Source organism: Fundulus heteroclitus, chromosome 22 (genome assembly GCF_011125445.2).
Source record: "Fundulus heteroclitus isolate FHET01 chromosome 22, MU-UCD_Fhet_4.1, whole genome shotgun sequence".
Lineage (NCBI taxonomy): Eukaryota > Metazoa > Chordata > Actinopteri > Cyprinodontiformes > Fundulidae > Fundulus > Fundulus heteroclitus.
In genome coordinates this window covers 29,618,199-29,634,471 of record NC_046382.1, presented here as the reverse complement: position 1 = coordinate 29,634,471, position 16,273 = coordinate 29,618,199, and the positions used below count along the sequence as shown (strand labels likewise).

At 40.2% G+C, this 16,273-nt stretch overlaps 1 protein-coding gene across 2 annotated transcripts in view; it reads left to right on the top strand.

The window, feature by feature from the left end:
- The window catches only part of LOC105927319 (formin-2), a 55,706-nt gene that overhangs the window by 24,717 nt on the left and 14,716 nt on the right, over positions 1-16,273 (top strand). For both annotated transcript variants that reach the window (XM_021317230.2, XM_012864015.3), the window contains exons 7-13: positions 132-219; positions 6,417-6,478; positions 11,814-11,905; positions 11,993-12,122; positions 13,324-13,470; positions 14,077-14,136; positions 14,781-14,901. In XM_021317230.2, coding sequence (XP_021172905.2) covers positions 132-219; positions 6,417-6,478; positions 11,814-11,905; positions 11,993-12,122; positions 13,324-13,470; positions 14,077-14,136; positions 14,781-14,901 — 700 coding nt within the window. The remainder of the gene's footprint in view (positions 1-131; positions 220-6,416; positions 6,479-11,813; positions 11,906-11,992; positions 12,123-13,323; positions 13,471-14,076; positions 14,137-14,780; positions 14,902-16,273) is intronic.

Here is a 16,273-nt window from a genome sequence, read left to right as displayed (position 1 = left end):
ATTGTCAATTCTTTCTCCTAAAGAAAGAGACAGAGACTGTAATGGTTTTGAGTTTTGTACACTGAAACAAACATGTTTTCTCTGACATGCCATATCCCTTCTGCTTCTTTCTGTGCATGCTCATTTCTTAGGTGGTCAAACTGTTGAGCAACAAGCGCTCGCAGGCCGTTGGGATTCTGATGTCCAGCATTCACCTGGACATGAAGGACATCCACAATGGTAAGTGCTTTTAATGGGTCTTGGTTTTGACTTTGTGCCAACTAGCTGCAGCACTTTGTGAAAAATACTGTGATGCTGAAGAGCAGGGGTCTTCAGCATTCAGCGTCCCTCATCCAACTCTCCAGGATGAAATGGCTAAATTAAATGTACAGTATGTCTTCAAGTTTTACAGGATTTTATCGATGATCTGATTATTTGACTCAGGTGTGTTGAAGCAGAGACTCATAAAGGTGGCAGGACACTGAACCGAGACCCTTTGCTGTAGAATATGTGCTTTATTTGGCTAAAGCTTAGACATGTAGTTTGTTTAAATATTAACCCCATGATGTAATAAAGGACTATTAGATTAGTTCTGCACAAGAACAGAAAGGGACATTCATTAAGAAACGTTAATATGTGTGTATGTGTGTGTGTGTGTGTGTGTTGCTCAAAAATTAAAGGGAACGAATGAATGAATTATTAAATACTTGGTTCTTTACATGGTTGAATGTGCTGACAACAAAATCACACAAATATTATTAATGGAAATCAAATTTGTTAACCCATGGAGGTCTGGGTTTGGAGCCACACTCCAAATTAAAGTGGGTGGAAAAACAGACTACAGGTGGATCCAACTTTGATGTAATGTCCTTAAAACAAGTCAGAATGATGAGGTGGAGGATGGTCTCCTGAGGATCTCCTCCCAGACCTGGACTAGAGCATTCCACCAACTCCTGGATAGTCTGTGGTGCAACGTGGCGTTGGTGGATGGAGCGAGACATGATGTCCCAGATGTGCTCAACTGGATTCAGGTCTGGGGAACAGGCGGACCGGTCCACAGCATCAATGTCTTCGTCTTACAGGAACTGCTGACACACTCCAGCCACATGAGGTCTAGCGTTGTCTGACATTAGGAGGAACCCAGGGCCAACCACACCAGCATAGGGTCTCACAGTGGATCTGAGGATCTCATCTCTGTACCTCATGGCAGTCAGACTACCTCTGGTGAGCAAATATCGGAAACTCATGGTTTCACTCCCTAATCTACTCAAATCACCTACAAAGTCTCCCTGAGCTTCTAAATGGTCACCCAGTCTGGGTGAGACAGTCGTTGGCAACCACCAAGAGCCAAAACATGTTTTGCATTTTTTTTTTTTTTTTTTGCAGATTGCTGTATCCAAGGATATTCATAGAAAGCAGAGTAAAAAAACTATCTTGTGAAAGGTGCACCAGCAACAGGATAACTGCTGCCTTGTAAGGACTGTCAAGAGAAATTCAGTTAGAGATTTGGAGCTTCACAAAGGCTGGAGTCAGCGAATCAAGAAAGTTTTTATTTAATTTCTAAATCAAGGTCCTAGAATCTTGGAACAGTGGAGAGACAAATAATCTACTTTGCTTGAAGTCCAATGTGACGTTTCTACAGTCGGTTTAGGGTACCATGGCATCTGCTAGTGTTGATTCACTGTTTGTGTTGAGGTCCACAGTCAACACAGCTGGACATTTCTGGAGCACTTGATGCTTCCTCCTGCTGCCAAGCTTTCAGGAGGTGCTGATGTCTTTTTTTTCAGCAGCACTTGGCTGCCAAAGGTACTAAAAGCTGGTGTTAATGAGCTTGATGTCCAGCTAACTGGCCATAGCCTGGACCTTGTAGAGACTCCATGGGGTATTATTAATAGAAAGAGGAGATGAGAGACACGGGTCAAACAAGGCAGATGACCTGAAGGCCATTTTCAGAGTACTCTGGGCTTCCATTACACCTCAACAGAACCCCAGGCTAATGGCCTCAATGCCACGCCGCACTAATACTGTAGTTCATGCAAAAAGAGGCCCAACCAAGTGTTGAGTGCATAAAAATAAACACATTTTCAGAAGCTTGATATTTCTGTTCTGAATATTCCCTTTCTATCTATATTATCAAATATTCAAATTCACTGTGGCTCAATGGGTTGAGCAGTTGTCTTGCAAATTGGCTGATTATGGGTTTGATTACAGCTTCCCCTGTCACATGTTGATGTGCCTCTGGGCAAGGCACTAAACCCAGAGTTCCCTACCGATCTACATATCGGTGTATGAATGTGTGCGTGTTAGTGAGTGTGAATGTGGCTACAGTGTGAAGCGCGTTGAGTGGTCAGTATGACTGGAAAAGCGCTATACAAGTTCAGTCCATTTACCGATTATTTACCATTTCATGTCTAATGAAGCTGTATAATATACTGTATGAGTTTCACTTACTGAAATGAGTGAAAAAAATATCTTTTTCACCATATTCAACTTTTTTGAGACACACATGTAACCTGTTGATTATAGTTACACACGAAATATAAACAAAAATCTGTTTTCCAATCTTTTGAGGAGATATTTCTCTTAAGTCACCTCGTATTCCTAAAGAGCATAAAAGTTATTCAACCTTTTGTTCCCCTCCTCTCTGGTTTTCATTGCCTCATATTTTGTAATCTCCCTGCATTTAACACCCACGGCATGTTTTTCTGCGGCTCTCTTTCTCCGAGGTTGTCACCATCCTGTCTGCGCCGCTTTGTAGAGGTGAAGTCATCCTAGAGATGTTGATAGGAACAGACAGTCTTCCTGTTTTAGTTACTCTCTGATTGCGCTCCAGCCTTCGCTCACCCATGTGTCTAAACACTCTTCGTTTCTCTTTTTTTTTTTCTTTTAAATCCTCTAACAGGAGAGCATTTATTACCGTTTTTTTTTTAAACTTGCAGCATCTTCAAATATTCTAGGCGTCACCGTTGAGATCCCCGGCTTTAATGTCTTTGATGCATCCATCCTGGGTCAGAATGGGAGGGTAGGAGAGGGCCACTGTCATTAACACGGCCATTTATCTCCTATGTTAGGACATTTTTGAAATGCTCTATAATTAGCACTAATTGGAAACTTCAGTTTATCACAGACAGAGAACAGAGAGTGTGTCTTGGTGGCTTGGTGGTGTAATTCTCTGTTATTTGCTTTATTCCCAGAACATTTGTGTTCTACCATTTATTATTAGAAAAGCCTTTAAACGTACTGCAGACATCAGAGACTTTTTTCTTGTCCCTTTGTGTCACAGTTTGTTTACTAAATCAAAAGATTCCCTCATAAAAGCATTGTAGTGCTCCAAATAAGCAATGTGAATCAGTTTAATTTCCTCTGAATTCCACAATGGTGACAATGACTACCAAAGCTGTCATTTGGAGAGTTCTGACGGCAAGAAAACAACTTATGAATCATTCAATTTTTATTTTGTTGGTTTATAGCAGCTAAGCCCCTCAGTGGGGAATCAACACATTTCCCCCCTTACTTTCCTCACAGCTGTTGTTGGTTGTTCTCAGACTTGGCTGACATACTGCATGTTTCATAGGACACTTCCGTGCAGTGTCTGCTTCCTATGAGGCTTTGGAGCCCCCCCGCCCCCCCTTCCCCGCCCCAAGACTGTGGTTGCTGGCGCCATGCTGGGGTCACATGCGGCAGTATAGGAAAGATATGGACAGATGGGTCAGTTATATTTTTGGTGATGAGACTTCCACGTCACAGCGAAGACACGACTGCATCGTTTAAAAAAAAACAGCTTCAAATCAAAGTATTCACACAGACTCCGGTTGGGATGGTAATTGGTACCAAATGGTTAAAAGAAAAGAGTAAAAGTGTCAGAAGAGGATGTTATTTTTGTTGCTGCTTCTTAAAAAATGAAGCAAGTCAAAAAGACCGAATGCAAGGATTCAGTGAGATGTTTGTGGATTTTTGTCAGAAGGGAAGAGGTGGGCCAGACATCAACAGAGACAAGACGGGGCCCTGAGGTGATCGGTGGTGAATGAAAGGATATTTTTCAAACATTAAGTTCAAAAGGAAAGTTATGAGCCCATTTAAATACAAATTATTTTTTTAGTTTAATGTAATGGTAAGTGGCAAAACAAATCTTTTGATTGGCTCTTTAACACAAATGGTGGGAACCGAGTTGCTGTAATGAGCCTTTCTTTTGCTCTTGATTTTTATTTTATTTTTCTTTCACACAGATGCACTAACCTCCTTTGCTCCTCCGCTGAGTGAGACTGAGAACAGGCACAAGGGGAGGAGTTCTGCTCAGTGCAAATACAGCGCTTATCACAAATATCACATGACTTCTTCCTAGTTGTCTGAGAACCTGGCAACTCTAAGAAACAAACAAAATGATTAACCTGAGGCAAAGAACATGCAGCAACACTTTTCTGATGACAGAAACTGTAAACATCTGTTAGAAAAAAAAATCATTTAACTCGGGGGGGGGGGGGGGGGGGGGTCAACAAAAGATACCGTAAAATGTGTAACCTTTGGACTCTGCCTCCTCCATGAAGGAGAATGGGATTCCACATGGCCGCTGAAGTAGTCAGAATTTCCCTGGCAGCAGTGCTCCAGGTGTGGATGGGATTTGGTCCGGGTTTCTGAAGGCTCTGGACCTTGTTGGTTATCATGGTTGACATGTCTCCTCAATGTTGGTGTCTGTAGAATGCAGTAATGCAGGTGTGGTTCCAGTGTGTTTTTAAAGACAGAGCTGGTCAAAAGCAAAGCTCTCAGTTTACTCAACCTATGATCACACATGACCTCACCTATGGTCATGATGTGTGATCATGATCCAAAAAAAAAAAAAAAAAACTAGATTCTGAATACAAGCAGCTGAAATGAGTTGCCAGTGGTGACTGGGCTCATCCTGAGAGAGAGGGTGTAGGGCTCAAAGTAGAGCCACTGCTAATCTGCATCAAAAGAAGTTGCGGCAGTATGAGCATTTGATCATGTTTTCCCCTGGGTGGCTCCCTCTGGGGGTATCACAGGCACCTCGCACTGGTAGAAGTGGGATGTGCCTGTGATACCTGAGATATAGCCATATATCTCACCTCAGAATTTTGTGTAATTCCTCAATACAAATAATTCAGAAATGCCATAAACGCAAACCTAACCCTCCAATCCATTATGTCACATGTATTGGCAGCAAGCATTAATGGTGATTTCAGACTGATAATAGGAGCCATTCCATGGTGTTGTGGACACAAACCCATCTACTTGTGTTGCATGTGATGCTCAGCAGCGGTGTTGCTGCATGCCAAGGAAAATGCAAGTGGATCTGAATCTTCACTGAATATCTGTTCCTGCATTACATCACCACATACAGGCCTGGCATAGTTACTAAAATCCTGGACCAGTGATGAGTTAGGTTTGTAGAAAACTGTTTTAATAAAACATTTTTCTTTTTTGTAAACTGTTTTGATGTGGGCAAATCCTGGAAAAACTTGAATTTGATGTGTATTTCACTATTGATCTATTGTAAATTCCATGGGTAGGACACCAAAACTGGATCTATTAACAGGGCCCGCTTCGTCCTAAATCTGGCCCTGGTGAAAAGACTAAAACAGCAAATGGAGAGAAAACGGTACAAATTAAAATATTTGAACACAGAATCAGTCAGGCAGCCAGCTTGATTTTTTTTTTCTCCACATGTTTGTTTTTCCACATTTATCCTATTTATTCTGTTTACCTGTTCTCAAATGCGCATAAAATTTTACCGTGTCACGCTCACTTTTTTGCACAAAGCCCCTCTGACACTCCGATCCCCTCCTGTACCCCAGCAGCAAATCCGCAGGTCAAAACAGTGTGAATAATTTCAACACCTACCACATGATGAACATGCACATCTAGGTGTTGACTGCTTCACTTGGTGATTATGTGTACAGCAACACCTCAGCCTCGACACCACAGACCTCTGAGCTCTGTTTGTCTTTAAACATTTACTTTCAAAGGATTAATGCTTGTGGGCGCCAGGTCCTCGCGCCGAGACAAAAAGGCGACATGAGGAATTCAAACACAGAAGTTCAAACACAGATCTTTGTGTCTCTGACAGATTTCTAAGTCCTTCGTATGTACAGCATGTGGCTTCTCACATGCTATCCTGATGAGAACTGATAACTTTGGTAACTCTCAGTGCATGGCATGTGATACGGGGTAATTTTACCTTTGTTCTCTGCTACCTTCAGGCCTTAGCAAAGCAGGAATTTTGGATCTGAGAAAGCATTCAGTCTTTTTTTTTTTTGTGGTTCGTGTCAACCTGTTGTAATCTGCTGCTCATGAAATAGGTCTGTTTGTGCTTCTGTGATTTCTGACTTGCTAATTGTGTTCTTTAAAGGTAAAGAAATGTCAAGACATGCCGCAGTGTTAGTATTAACACTAACCATGACACCCTTGTATTCTGTCCACAGCTGTCCTAAATATGGACAACACTGTTGTTGATCTGGAGACTTTGCAAGCACTTTATGAAAATGTGAGTACTAAGAAGCTTCATTATCAAATATCACTCGGGGAAGATGTTTGACAAATATCAATGCTGCACATTAGCTACCTTAAAGGGACATCTGTGGTTTCAGTAAAGATCAAGAGAACAAATAACTTGATTAGAACAACATAAATTTGAAATCTTAAGTGGCACAACCACTTTACTAAGGCGAGCACCACTCGCCTTAATAAAACCTTGGTACTTTCCTAAAAATAAATGTTAGACGTTAAAACAGATGTCAAGTTCAAACTCCAAAATTTCAAGTACTAACCAAGTAAACTGACCAAACATGTAACCCAATTACAAAATAACTTTAAAAAAAATGCAACAAATCAACCATATTTTTAAGGGTTAACATACAGAAAGTGGAATAATCCACATCAAAACTGACAATAAAATATCAACACCCCCCCCCCCCCCCCCCCCCCCCCAAAAAAATAAATAAAGGCCCTTTCAGTCTTGAATGTGATGAAGCCTCTTAATTTAGAACATTTTCTTGTAAAACTTAATTAAAAACTACAATGCATTGGGCGTTGAGTGTTGTCTAAATGCAAGAAAAAATAATTCTGCGCACAGTTTAAATATTTGACGAATAAACTTTGGAGTGTGTTTTATTAGATTACAGAACATTTACTTAAAATTAAAGTTTTGTTTGTTAAAATTCATAATATAACATTTTGAAGTTTGTGTTGCTCAAGAAAACAAGTGAAGGTATCACTTTGATCGAATGGTTTGAACTTTTTCCTTTTTTTTTTTTAACCGTGAACACAAACATGCGGCATTCTTGATTATGAATGCAAAATTACTCTTCAGCATCCATGCTTCAAATGCCAAGCAAAACTAAAATTATAAAGCCTTTAAACTAGCATTGACTGAAATCACTTGCCTTGATTTATCGTCCTTTATGTATGATAAAATTTTGGAGTAAGTTGGACTTTTTTTCAGTCCTTTGAAGTCCTTCTCCACATGAAAACAGTCTTTTATGGTAGTTTGGGCATATTGATCAAAATGCTTCCTGGGAATTTTCCTAAACAGGTCACCCAGCTGGTTGACTCAGAACTCACTGGAGGGACATTAGATCCCCCTTGGCTTGGCAATGAATTGGGATCCCTTCACATAAGTTGGAGAGGGTCATTGTTGAGAGGAGTATCTAGGTTTCCCTTCTGTATCTTTAACCTCTACCACCTAATCTTTGACGGGTGAAAGGGGATGGATGGATGGATGGCAAGCAAGACCATTTGAATGTAGGAAGTACGACACACTTCATATCATATGAGATTTGCGTCATCAGAGATGCTCAGTCATCATTTTCCTCAGTGGAGCTCTCACTCCGTGTTAAACTTGAAAGGGGTGAACAAAGGAAGTGTGTATTAGACAGAAAAACAAACAGGCAAACCACAAGCCATACTGGTATGTGAGCTGTTTGGCTAGACTGTCAGTCACGCGTAGGTCTGTCCTGGAAGAAAATCAGTGCTTTTACATAGTAAACATGTTGTCTGCATGTCGGATGAAAATCACTCGACTTTTGTAATACCCCCGTGTGAATGGACAATGATTAAAACACAAGAAATTGTGTCGCAGCTAAAAAAGGGTTTGGAAGGTTTCGATTATAGAATCCAGCAAGCTTTGCCGAGCATGATGACCACTCTGGATTGCATAATATTAGCAATGAATTACTAAGCTGTCATCAGTACGTCTTAATATATCTCTGTAGTGGGCATGAAGGGTCTCTTTATAACGAGTAAATACATATTCATCAATCTCCCCCTGCCCAGATGAAGTGGTTCAGGACCCCTTTAAAGGCAGGTCAGTAAATTATGGAACATGAAAATGAGCATATTTTCCACATTTCAATGGCGAAGCATGTTTAAGATGCTGTGAAATTCCTGCAAAGGGGTTTTTGGCACCACTACACAGAAGAGGCCTGGACCTTTGGCCGCCAGAGGCATATTAATAATGCTGATCATGGGAATGAGACTGTGGCTTGAGACGAGCTGTAGTCATGAACCAATGTGTCATAACTTAGGATCAAAAGTCTTCCAACCTCTCCGTTCACCCTGAGACTTCAACCCCCCCCTCTCCCTCTCCTTTCCCCCTGTATGGCCTGAGGCTCTGTTATTGAGTCGAGGAGCCAAATTGTTTCTCTTTTGTATTGCAAGACTCCATCCTGTCTGTGGGTCTCCAGCCCCCTAAACCACAGTTGGCAGCACAGTCAGCCTGTCTTGAGGAATGCGAGGGGCTCCTAATGGTTACACCCTCACTAGCTGCGCTACGAGCTAGATCACAAGCTACTCTCCCTCACTCCTTTTCTTTCCCCTCATTCTCGCAAACATGCCTCACAAACAAGCAAGTTGAGCCACACAAATGTGCACACATTACACTTCTGCGCCAAGCGATAGAAACACGTGGAGGCAGGGCAGAGTCGCCCAGTCTGCCAACCGCAGATTATAGACACTTGTGTTGTCTGAACAAGGCCACCGCCATTCAAAAAAGGGTCAGCGATGATGAAATGCTGGTCTCTCTCCTCTTAGAGTGGGTTAAGAGTCCTTTTTTAGCTTGTGCTGATAGAATGTCGTTGAGGTCAATTACAGCCTCCAATGAAACGAGAGTACAAATGACCATGCATTTAAACATGGCATGGAGAGGTGCTTCAATCCAGCATCTTAGTTTGAGGCCACATTTTTGGCCAAATTTAAATATTTCATCTCAACATGTCCAGAACGCCTTAACTTGGTCCTTGTGTTGTATCCACATTTATTCCTCGTTTCTGAGATGCATTGCGTGAAGTATGTTGACAACTTTTGTTTGCCACAAAACGATCAGGCCTCTTCAGAGCAAATGTAAAACATTTTATATTTGCTTTTATATTCTACACGTTGTATCGGTCTCCATCTTTCATAGACTGAGTGGAAGACCAGAAGGAATGGACTCTGGTATTGTATACCAGCATTTTTTCAAGGACATTATCAAGTAAAAGTCTTATATTTATGAATAATATTGATCTGGTGTTTTCAATGCTTAAAACCACTAAGAACTTGTCAGTTGTGTATTTGACTGATATAGGTTATTTATTGTTGTTGAGAAAGCAGTCAGGGATGAAAAGACCAGGATGCCATGCCCTAATGAACTATTAGCAATTATAAAAGGACGGAACAAGGTTTCCTTGTTGTTTCTAAAATTCAAAAACCTGATCTGCTCTCAGCAGTACTATTAATCAGAAGCCAAGTTTTCCTCTCTGGTGTTTCGTCATAGTCCAAGCGCAAGGTGGAAGTTAGTTTTACAGCTAAAAATAACCCACCGGCAGGGTTTGCGGTGCTCCTTTTTAAATGTAGATTCTTCGAGTATATTCGTCTTGATTCCTTGTCTGTTGGTAACCCACTGATGGTATTCCAGTGATGGCAGGAAAAATCCATATTCCCGTAGGGTCTGTGTGGTAAACACTCAGCAGCTGAACCTCCAGGTTGAATTTGGACTAAAGTTGCAGCCACAAATCATGTCCTTTTGAAGCTCGGACATGCCTCAAAAAAGCCTACATATTGCTATAATTGTGACTGTCATAAAAGTCAAAGACATTTAGCTAAACTGCAAACCAGATATTTTAAAAACAAAGTTTACTATGTGCAATACCAAACCATTATGCAGCTTTCATCTTACCATACATTACTAATATAATCGACCCTCCAGGCACATCGGCAGGAATAAGGTGAACTAGAATACGTGCACTATAGTCACATTCTTGTTGGGTGCAGAGGTGCTAAATCTGAACTATGGACTGTTGAAAGAATAGGATAAACTGAGGATATTAGAACATAAATGTAGTTTAAAGAGAGTTTGTAATAGACAGCAGAATAAAGTCTGATTTTTTTAATTTATTTTTCTCTGAAAAACAATTCTCACCTTCAAATATTTTACTTTAACCATTTAAAGACATTTCTGAGCAATTGGCGCGATTATTGAGGAGTACTGAATCGGCACCATCTGTAATAACAGCATTGTAACATGTCTTTGTTACATGATGAGATTTGTCATCTAGGGCATGTTCAAAAATTTTGTAAAGCTCCATATTGAAAGTTTAGTGACTTGAACCGTGATTGAGCTCTGACTGGATCTGTTTAGCCTATCACCAGAAACCTTGTTAACGAATCCCACTTGGCTACCGCTAGGTTTCTGGCACTACGAACATCGCCCTGCTCTAGTTTGCATTGGATATTCCACATGGGACTGTATTTCTCAGGCTAACAACCGCTCCAACATGCCCTAGCAATTCAGGGATCACACGCTAATGCCTACTTGTCCCCAATTACACCAAACACTGCTGGGCTCTGCCGCTGCCCTTTGAAAAGAATCTGCTTTGTGTTAAATATATTTACACTTGAAAACATCTCGAAGAGCCTGCCCTCACCGACACAAGGCAGCGGTGTGTAGAATACTAATCGGGCCTTCAGTGCGTTTGATGCTGGTGTTTGATGTTTCCCGAGGATCTATGCCGGGGCCAAACTCCAGAGAAAAGGGGAAAAATGGAGAATGACGGGAGGGGCGGCGGAGAGGCCAAAGTGCTGAGACTCAGAGGGTTGATGAACTTCAGGAGACTTAAAGTTTGCATTTTCTTTCAGAGGATGGTTTTCGTGTTTTGCCCGTCTGCTTTAAAAACATTAACATCTATTGTCTTTCCATCTTGTGAAACAACAGCACAGTTCTGGCTGCTTTTTTTAAAACCACCTTGTAAAAACTGTGGTCCAGCACCTGGCAGCAGGATAATGTTCAGGAATGTAGCTGAGCAGAAGGCATTTCTGGCTTTTGTGAAACCTATATTGAACAGACCGTTGAGGTTGAGTTTATCAACAAAAACAACAAAAAAGATTTAATTTATGGTTGTTCATATCAAGAGGAAGAAACGAGAAGGTGCTCACTGGCTCACCTTCTCGTGGAAAGAGAGAATCTGAACGGATTTGATAAGTGGGGAGCAGATTTATGATGGGCTGGCAGGGAAATCTTTAAATCTGCCAAGAATCTTCTCCTGTACAGTCATCAGACCGAGCAAATTTAGTACATTGAACCAGACTTTTGTTATAGACAAGTTAAGTGTTTTTAGAAAAAAATTTGGCTTTCTGAAGGTCTTTCTGAGTTTTTCTTTAGATATTTACAACTTGTTATATTTCAAATGTATCTTTGCTCGTCAAATCCTGGGTTTGGATTCAGCTTCTAGGGTTTAGTGTTTTTAATCATAGCTTAATTTTGTTGCGCTTCATCTACATTTAGCCTACATCACAGACAGCATAATATTTTGCCTGTTTTTGTGGTGTTAATTTTTTTTCCTTCACAGAGGGCTCAGAATGATGAGATTGATTCCATTAAAAAGCACATAAAATCCAGCCAAGACAAGGACGATGCAAAGCCACTGGACAAGCCAGAACAGTAAGAATAAAACCAAAACCAAATTCAAGACATTAGTTGTCCTTCAAGATGTTAATGTTAATGTATTTAATCTTGTCCCTTCTTCAGGTTTCTATTCCAACTATCAGAAATTCCCAATTTCTCTCAGAGGGTGTTCTGCATTCTGTTTCAGTCAACGTTTCATGAGTATATCACATCAATTTTGCGTAAAGTTGAAATCCTGCAAAGAGTATGCAAGGTGAAATGTTTCCCAATTAATCCCTTGATTCAAATACAAAGAGCTTTTCAAAGCTTTTTAAATCCCTTTAGACTTTTTAATATGTTGTCATGTTACAACCCCATGTTTCATGCATTTTACTGAAATATTATGTGATAAACCAACACAAAGCATTGCCTAATTGTGAAGTGGAAGGAAAATTATACATTTTCTTCCAAGCTACTTTACAAATGGAAATCTGAAAAGTGTGGCATGCATTTGCAATCAGTCCCCTTGATCTTGCTAGCCCTAATTGTCCTCAGCAGTCACCACATCTGTAATTCGTCCGCCAGGATCTAATCCACTAAAACTGTTCTGCAAAAGCCTCAGGGCTTTTATTAGAGAGCATTGGAAAACAAACAGCATCATAGAGACCAAAAACACACTCTAGACAGGTCAGGTATGACAATGTGAACAGGTTTAAAACAATAAATTAGCATAACAAATATCCCACACTTTGAATATGTCAAGCGCAGTTTAAAAACATTGTCCAAAAATGGAAAGACAATGGCACAACTGCAAACATACCAAGATTTGGAGGTCCACATAAAATGACACTAGTGGGCAAGAATGAGATCAATTTAGAAAATCAACTAAGAGGACCATGGTAACTCTGGAGGAGCTGCAGAGATCCACACTGCACATTACCAAGAGCACTCCATCCTATGGGGGAAACAGTGGTGGCAGCATCATGCTGTGGAGATCCTGGGGACAAAGAAGCTCATCAGAAAGGAAGGATGGAGTTAAATGTAGGGCAATCCTGGGGGGAAAGCCTCTGAGAGACTTTAAAAGATTTGAGCCTGGAGCCAGGGACACATTCCAGAATGACAGAGAGCCATTTAAATCAGTGTAAGGCAACATCTTCGCTCTCTAAATGTGGTAGTAGAGACATGCAGCAAGATAACTATAATTGCTGCACATGAACATAACCTCTGACTCTAGAGGGGAAATACAAATGCATGCTACAGAATTCATACTTTTTATTTAAAAAAAAAAATTGAGACCCATGCATTAGTTTCCTTCACCTGAGAATGATGTGTTACTTAGTTTGTCGGTCAAATAAAATTTGCTAGAAATCCTTTAAAGTTTCTCCTTGTAATGTGAATAAAAATGCATTAATCCTTTTTCAAAGCTCTACACGTCCCTCGTCTGTCTGAGCTTAATTTCTTCTGTGTTGCCACAGACTCTTCAAAGTAGTGAGAGCGTGTTGCAGGTGCTTGGCCTTGTGCTGGCGTTTGGCAACTTCATGAATGGAGGCAACCGGTCTCGAGGACAGGCTGATGGCTTCACCTTGGACATCCTGCCAAAACTAAAGGACGTCAAAAGCAGTGTGAGTGTGTTTGTGTCACCGATGTGAAGGCAAATCAAGTTGGAAGTGTAGAAATGAAATATAGAAGCACATTTGAATGATCAGAGTTTAAATCTTCACATCCACCCAAAGGTGCTCTGATGCTCAGTTTAACATTACAACCTCTTTTCCACTAGCCAATTTAAAATAGTGGCATACATGATCATATTTGAAATTCAAAGTTTTTGGGTTTAAAAGAGGAAGCTCACTCGTCCCAAATATGTGCAATAGCTGTTAAGAATTTAGACCTCAAGTCTTTCTGTTTACAACTCTGAGTCGGTATCACAACACGCTCGGTGTCTCCTTAAAAGTCCCATAAAAGGAAAGGCTGCTGTGTGTGTTTGTAGTGGTGGAACATGCAAGCGCTGAAACTTTCCACTAACCCTGAGTTATGATGACTAGTCCGGCACAATTGTGTTTTGTTGCGTTGCTCTTCCACTGTCCTGATTTATTACCGGCTTCTTGGATCGCTCTTCATTTTTTTTTTTTATGTCAACGCAAATTAAAACATGCTGCTTCAGAATGACCAAATTAATAAATAAAAGATGTTGGTTTATTTATTTTTGTTTTTCTTTCCTTTTTTTTCAGGATAACTCCACAAGTCTTTTGTCTTACATTGTTGCTTACTATCTGAAGCACTTTGATGAGGTATGTTTTGGTTCCTGTTTATTTGAATCACTCCTGTGTTTTAGTCTGATGTGCTTAGAAATCCTTCCAGAGCTCTCTTTTCATTTCCTCTCTTGCCAGAGGATAGCATGGTGTATCCTTTATCAAATTATTTATTTTCCCTTTTCTCATTTGCAGCAGAGACACATCTCTCCTTTTGTTATTTGCGGACAACTTCTTTTTTTTTTTTTTTTTCTTCATCTCTGGCTTATGTTCGGCTTTCTCCTGGCTTCATTCAAATCTTTAGTTGGCTCCCTGGCACTGCTTCCAAAGCAGTGTTAGCATAAATAATTTGCCGCTCCAGATGAGATGAACTCAGTAACTCAGCCTGCCAAACACTACCTGCGTTGGCATGCTTGTAGCTCGCGTAATGGCCTTTTTTAGAAACTCCGGATAGTGAGAGATTACGTGCAGTTTCTGCATTAAGCATGGTGTTTACTTGTTGTAGCGCCTTTAAACCATTTCGATAAGTGTGTCAGTCTCTGATGCCATTTATTGAAATCTTGCCTTTGTGTGTTTGGGATAGAGAGGCCCTTCCCTCCTTGAGGAAGATTGACTGTGACACAGTGGTGTGTTTTGCATCATATGTATTTTTTTGTGCATGTATGTGTGTTGTCATTTATCAGGATGCTGGCAAAGACACATGCCTCTACCCTCTGCCTGAGCCCCAGGACCTTTTTCAAGCCTCCCAAATGAAGTTTGAGGATTTTGAAAGAGATCTACGCAAGCTGAAGAAAGACTTAAATGGTACTGGCATCAACATATATTACACTTCTGTTTTTTTTTTTTTTTTTTTTTTTTTCAAACATACTCGTCACTTTTAAACTGAGAATGTAATGTAAGTTTGCAAAACTGCAAACTTGGGTGTTACTACACAACCAAATTATGTTGCCATTGCATTGGTCTTTTGATTTATTACCTCGTAAATCTATTTAAAAAATAATCCGAGGCACTAATTTAGGGAATTTCTTGCAAAATGCATCATATTTTTTCCTAACTTAACCAGCTATGGTCATGCATGGACTGAAGAGGGAGATCAACAGAGAGATAGCATCTGTTTGTCGTACAGACGAAGTAACCAGAAGCAGATGTGACTCGTCAGATATACCTCTGTCAGACCTGGCATGCCGTTACGGTCTTCCTGAAGTCCAAGTTTGAGAATATATATGAAGGTTGTAGTTTTGGCCAGGGAACATTCACCACCTTTGTAACCTCTTTCATCAGCTGAACAAGAAGAGCCGAATGTGCTCTACTAGTTGTTGATCATTGTCTCAAAGACTCTTACTCAGTTTCCAAGTTATTTAGGATCAAAAGTCTGCTCCCAGTCTGGTCCTCACTCATAAAAGCTATTAGTTAGGTATCCTCTAAATGAACACATGTAAATAAAGTTGAAAAAGTACTTTTTAGATGACTCATGCACTCTCTCATTCGATGTCCTTTAGCTATTTGGCTCAACCACTCACCCTCTTGGTGCTTGTTCTTCAGCAAATATATGGCTCATGGAAATAAAAAGTCAATATTTTATAGTATTCTTCTAGACCTCATTTGAAATAGTTGTCAAACAGATTCCCCACAATCAGACTAATCAAAAAAAGCCCTCAGCAGACCTGAAGTTGCTACACAAGTGATGCTGATAATCTTCTACTTCTTTGGAAATTGTTCAACCTCAGGCCAACTATCAAAGATCATCATTGGGAAAACAGCCGTTTGGAAGTGTGTTTTATATTCATAAAAGAATTCAGTGAGAATATCCTGATGAATTGCATAGTTTTGGGGCTTTTAATTATACATTTGAACAACTTTTTTCCATTGTAGAATAAATATATAATATAAAACAGTGATGAGTATTTGATTTTGTGGTAGGGGGAACATTATGCATATACGGTCAGGTTTCCTCATGAACTCCCAACAATAGTTGATAAATTGTCCTTTGACAAGTTGCTCTTCAACCACATTCTTTTTGTAACAATCGGCAAGCTTCTGGTTTAATTATGGCTGGATAGTATGCTGCTCTTTCTTTGCAAAGTTCTTCCAAGTCGATTGTTTTCTGAGCACAAACCAGGATGTAAAGCAATGTCCATATTTTTTATTTTATTTTTTTTAACGGGGCTGAGGTTAA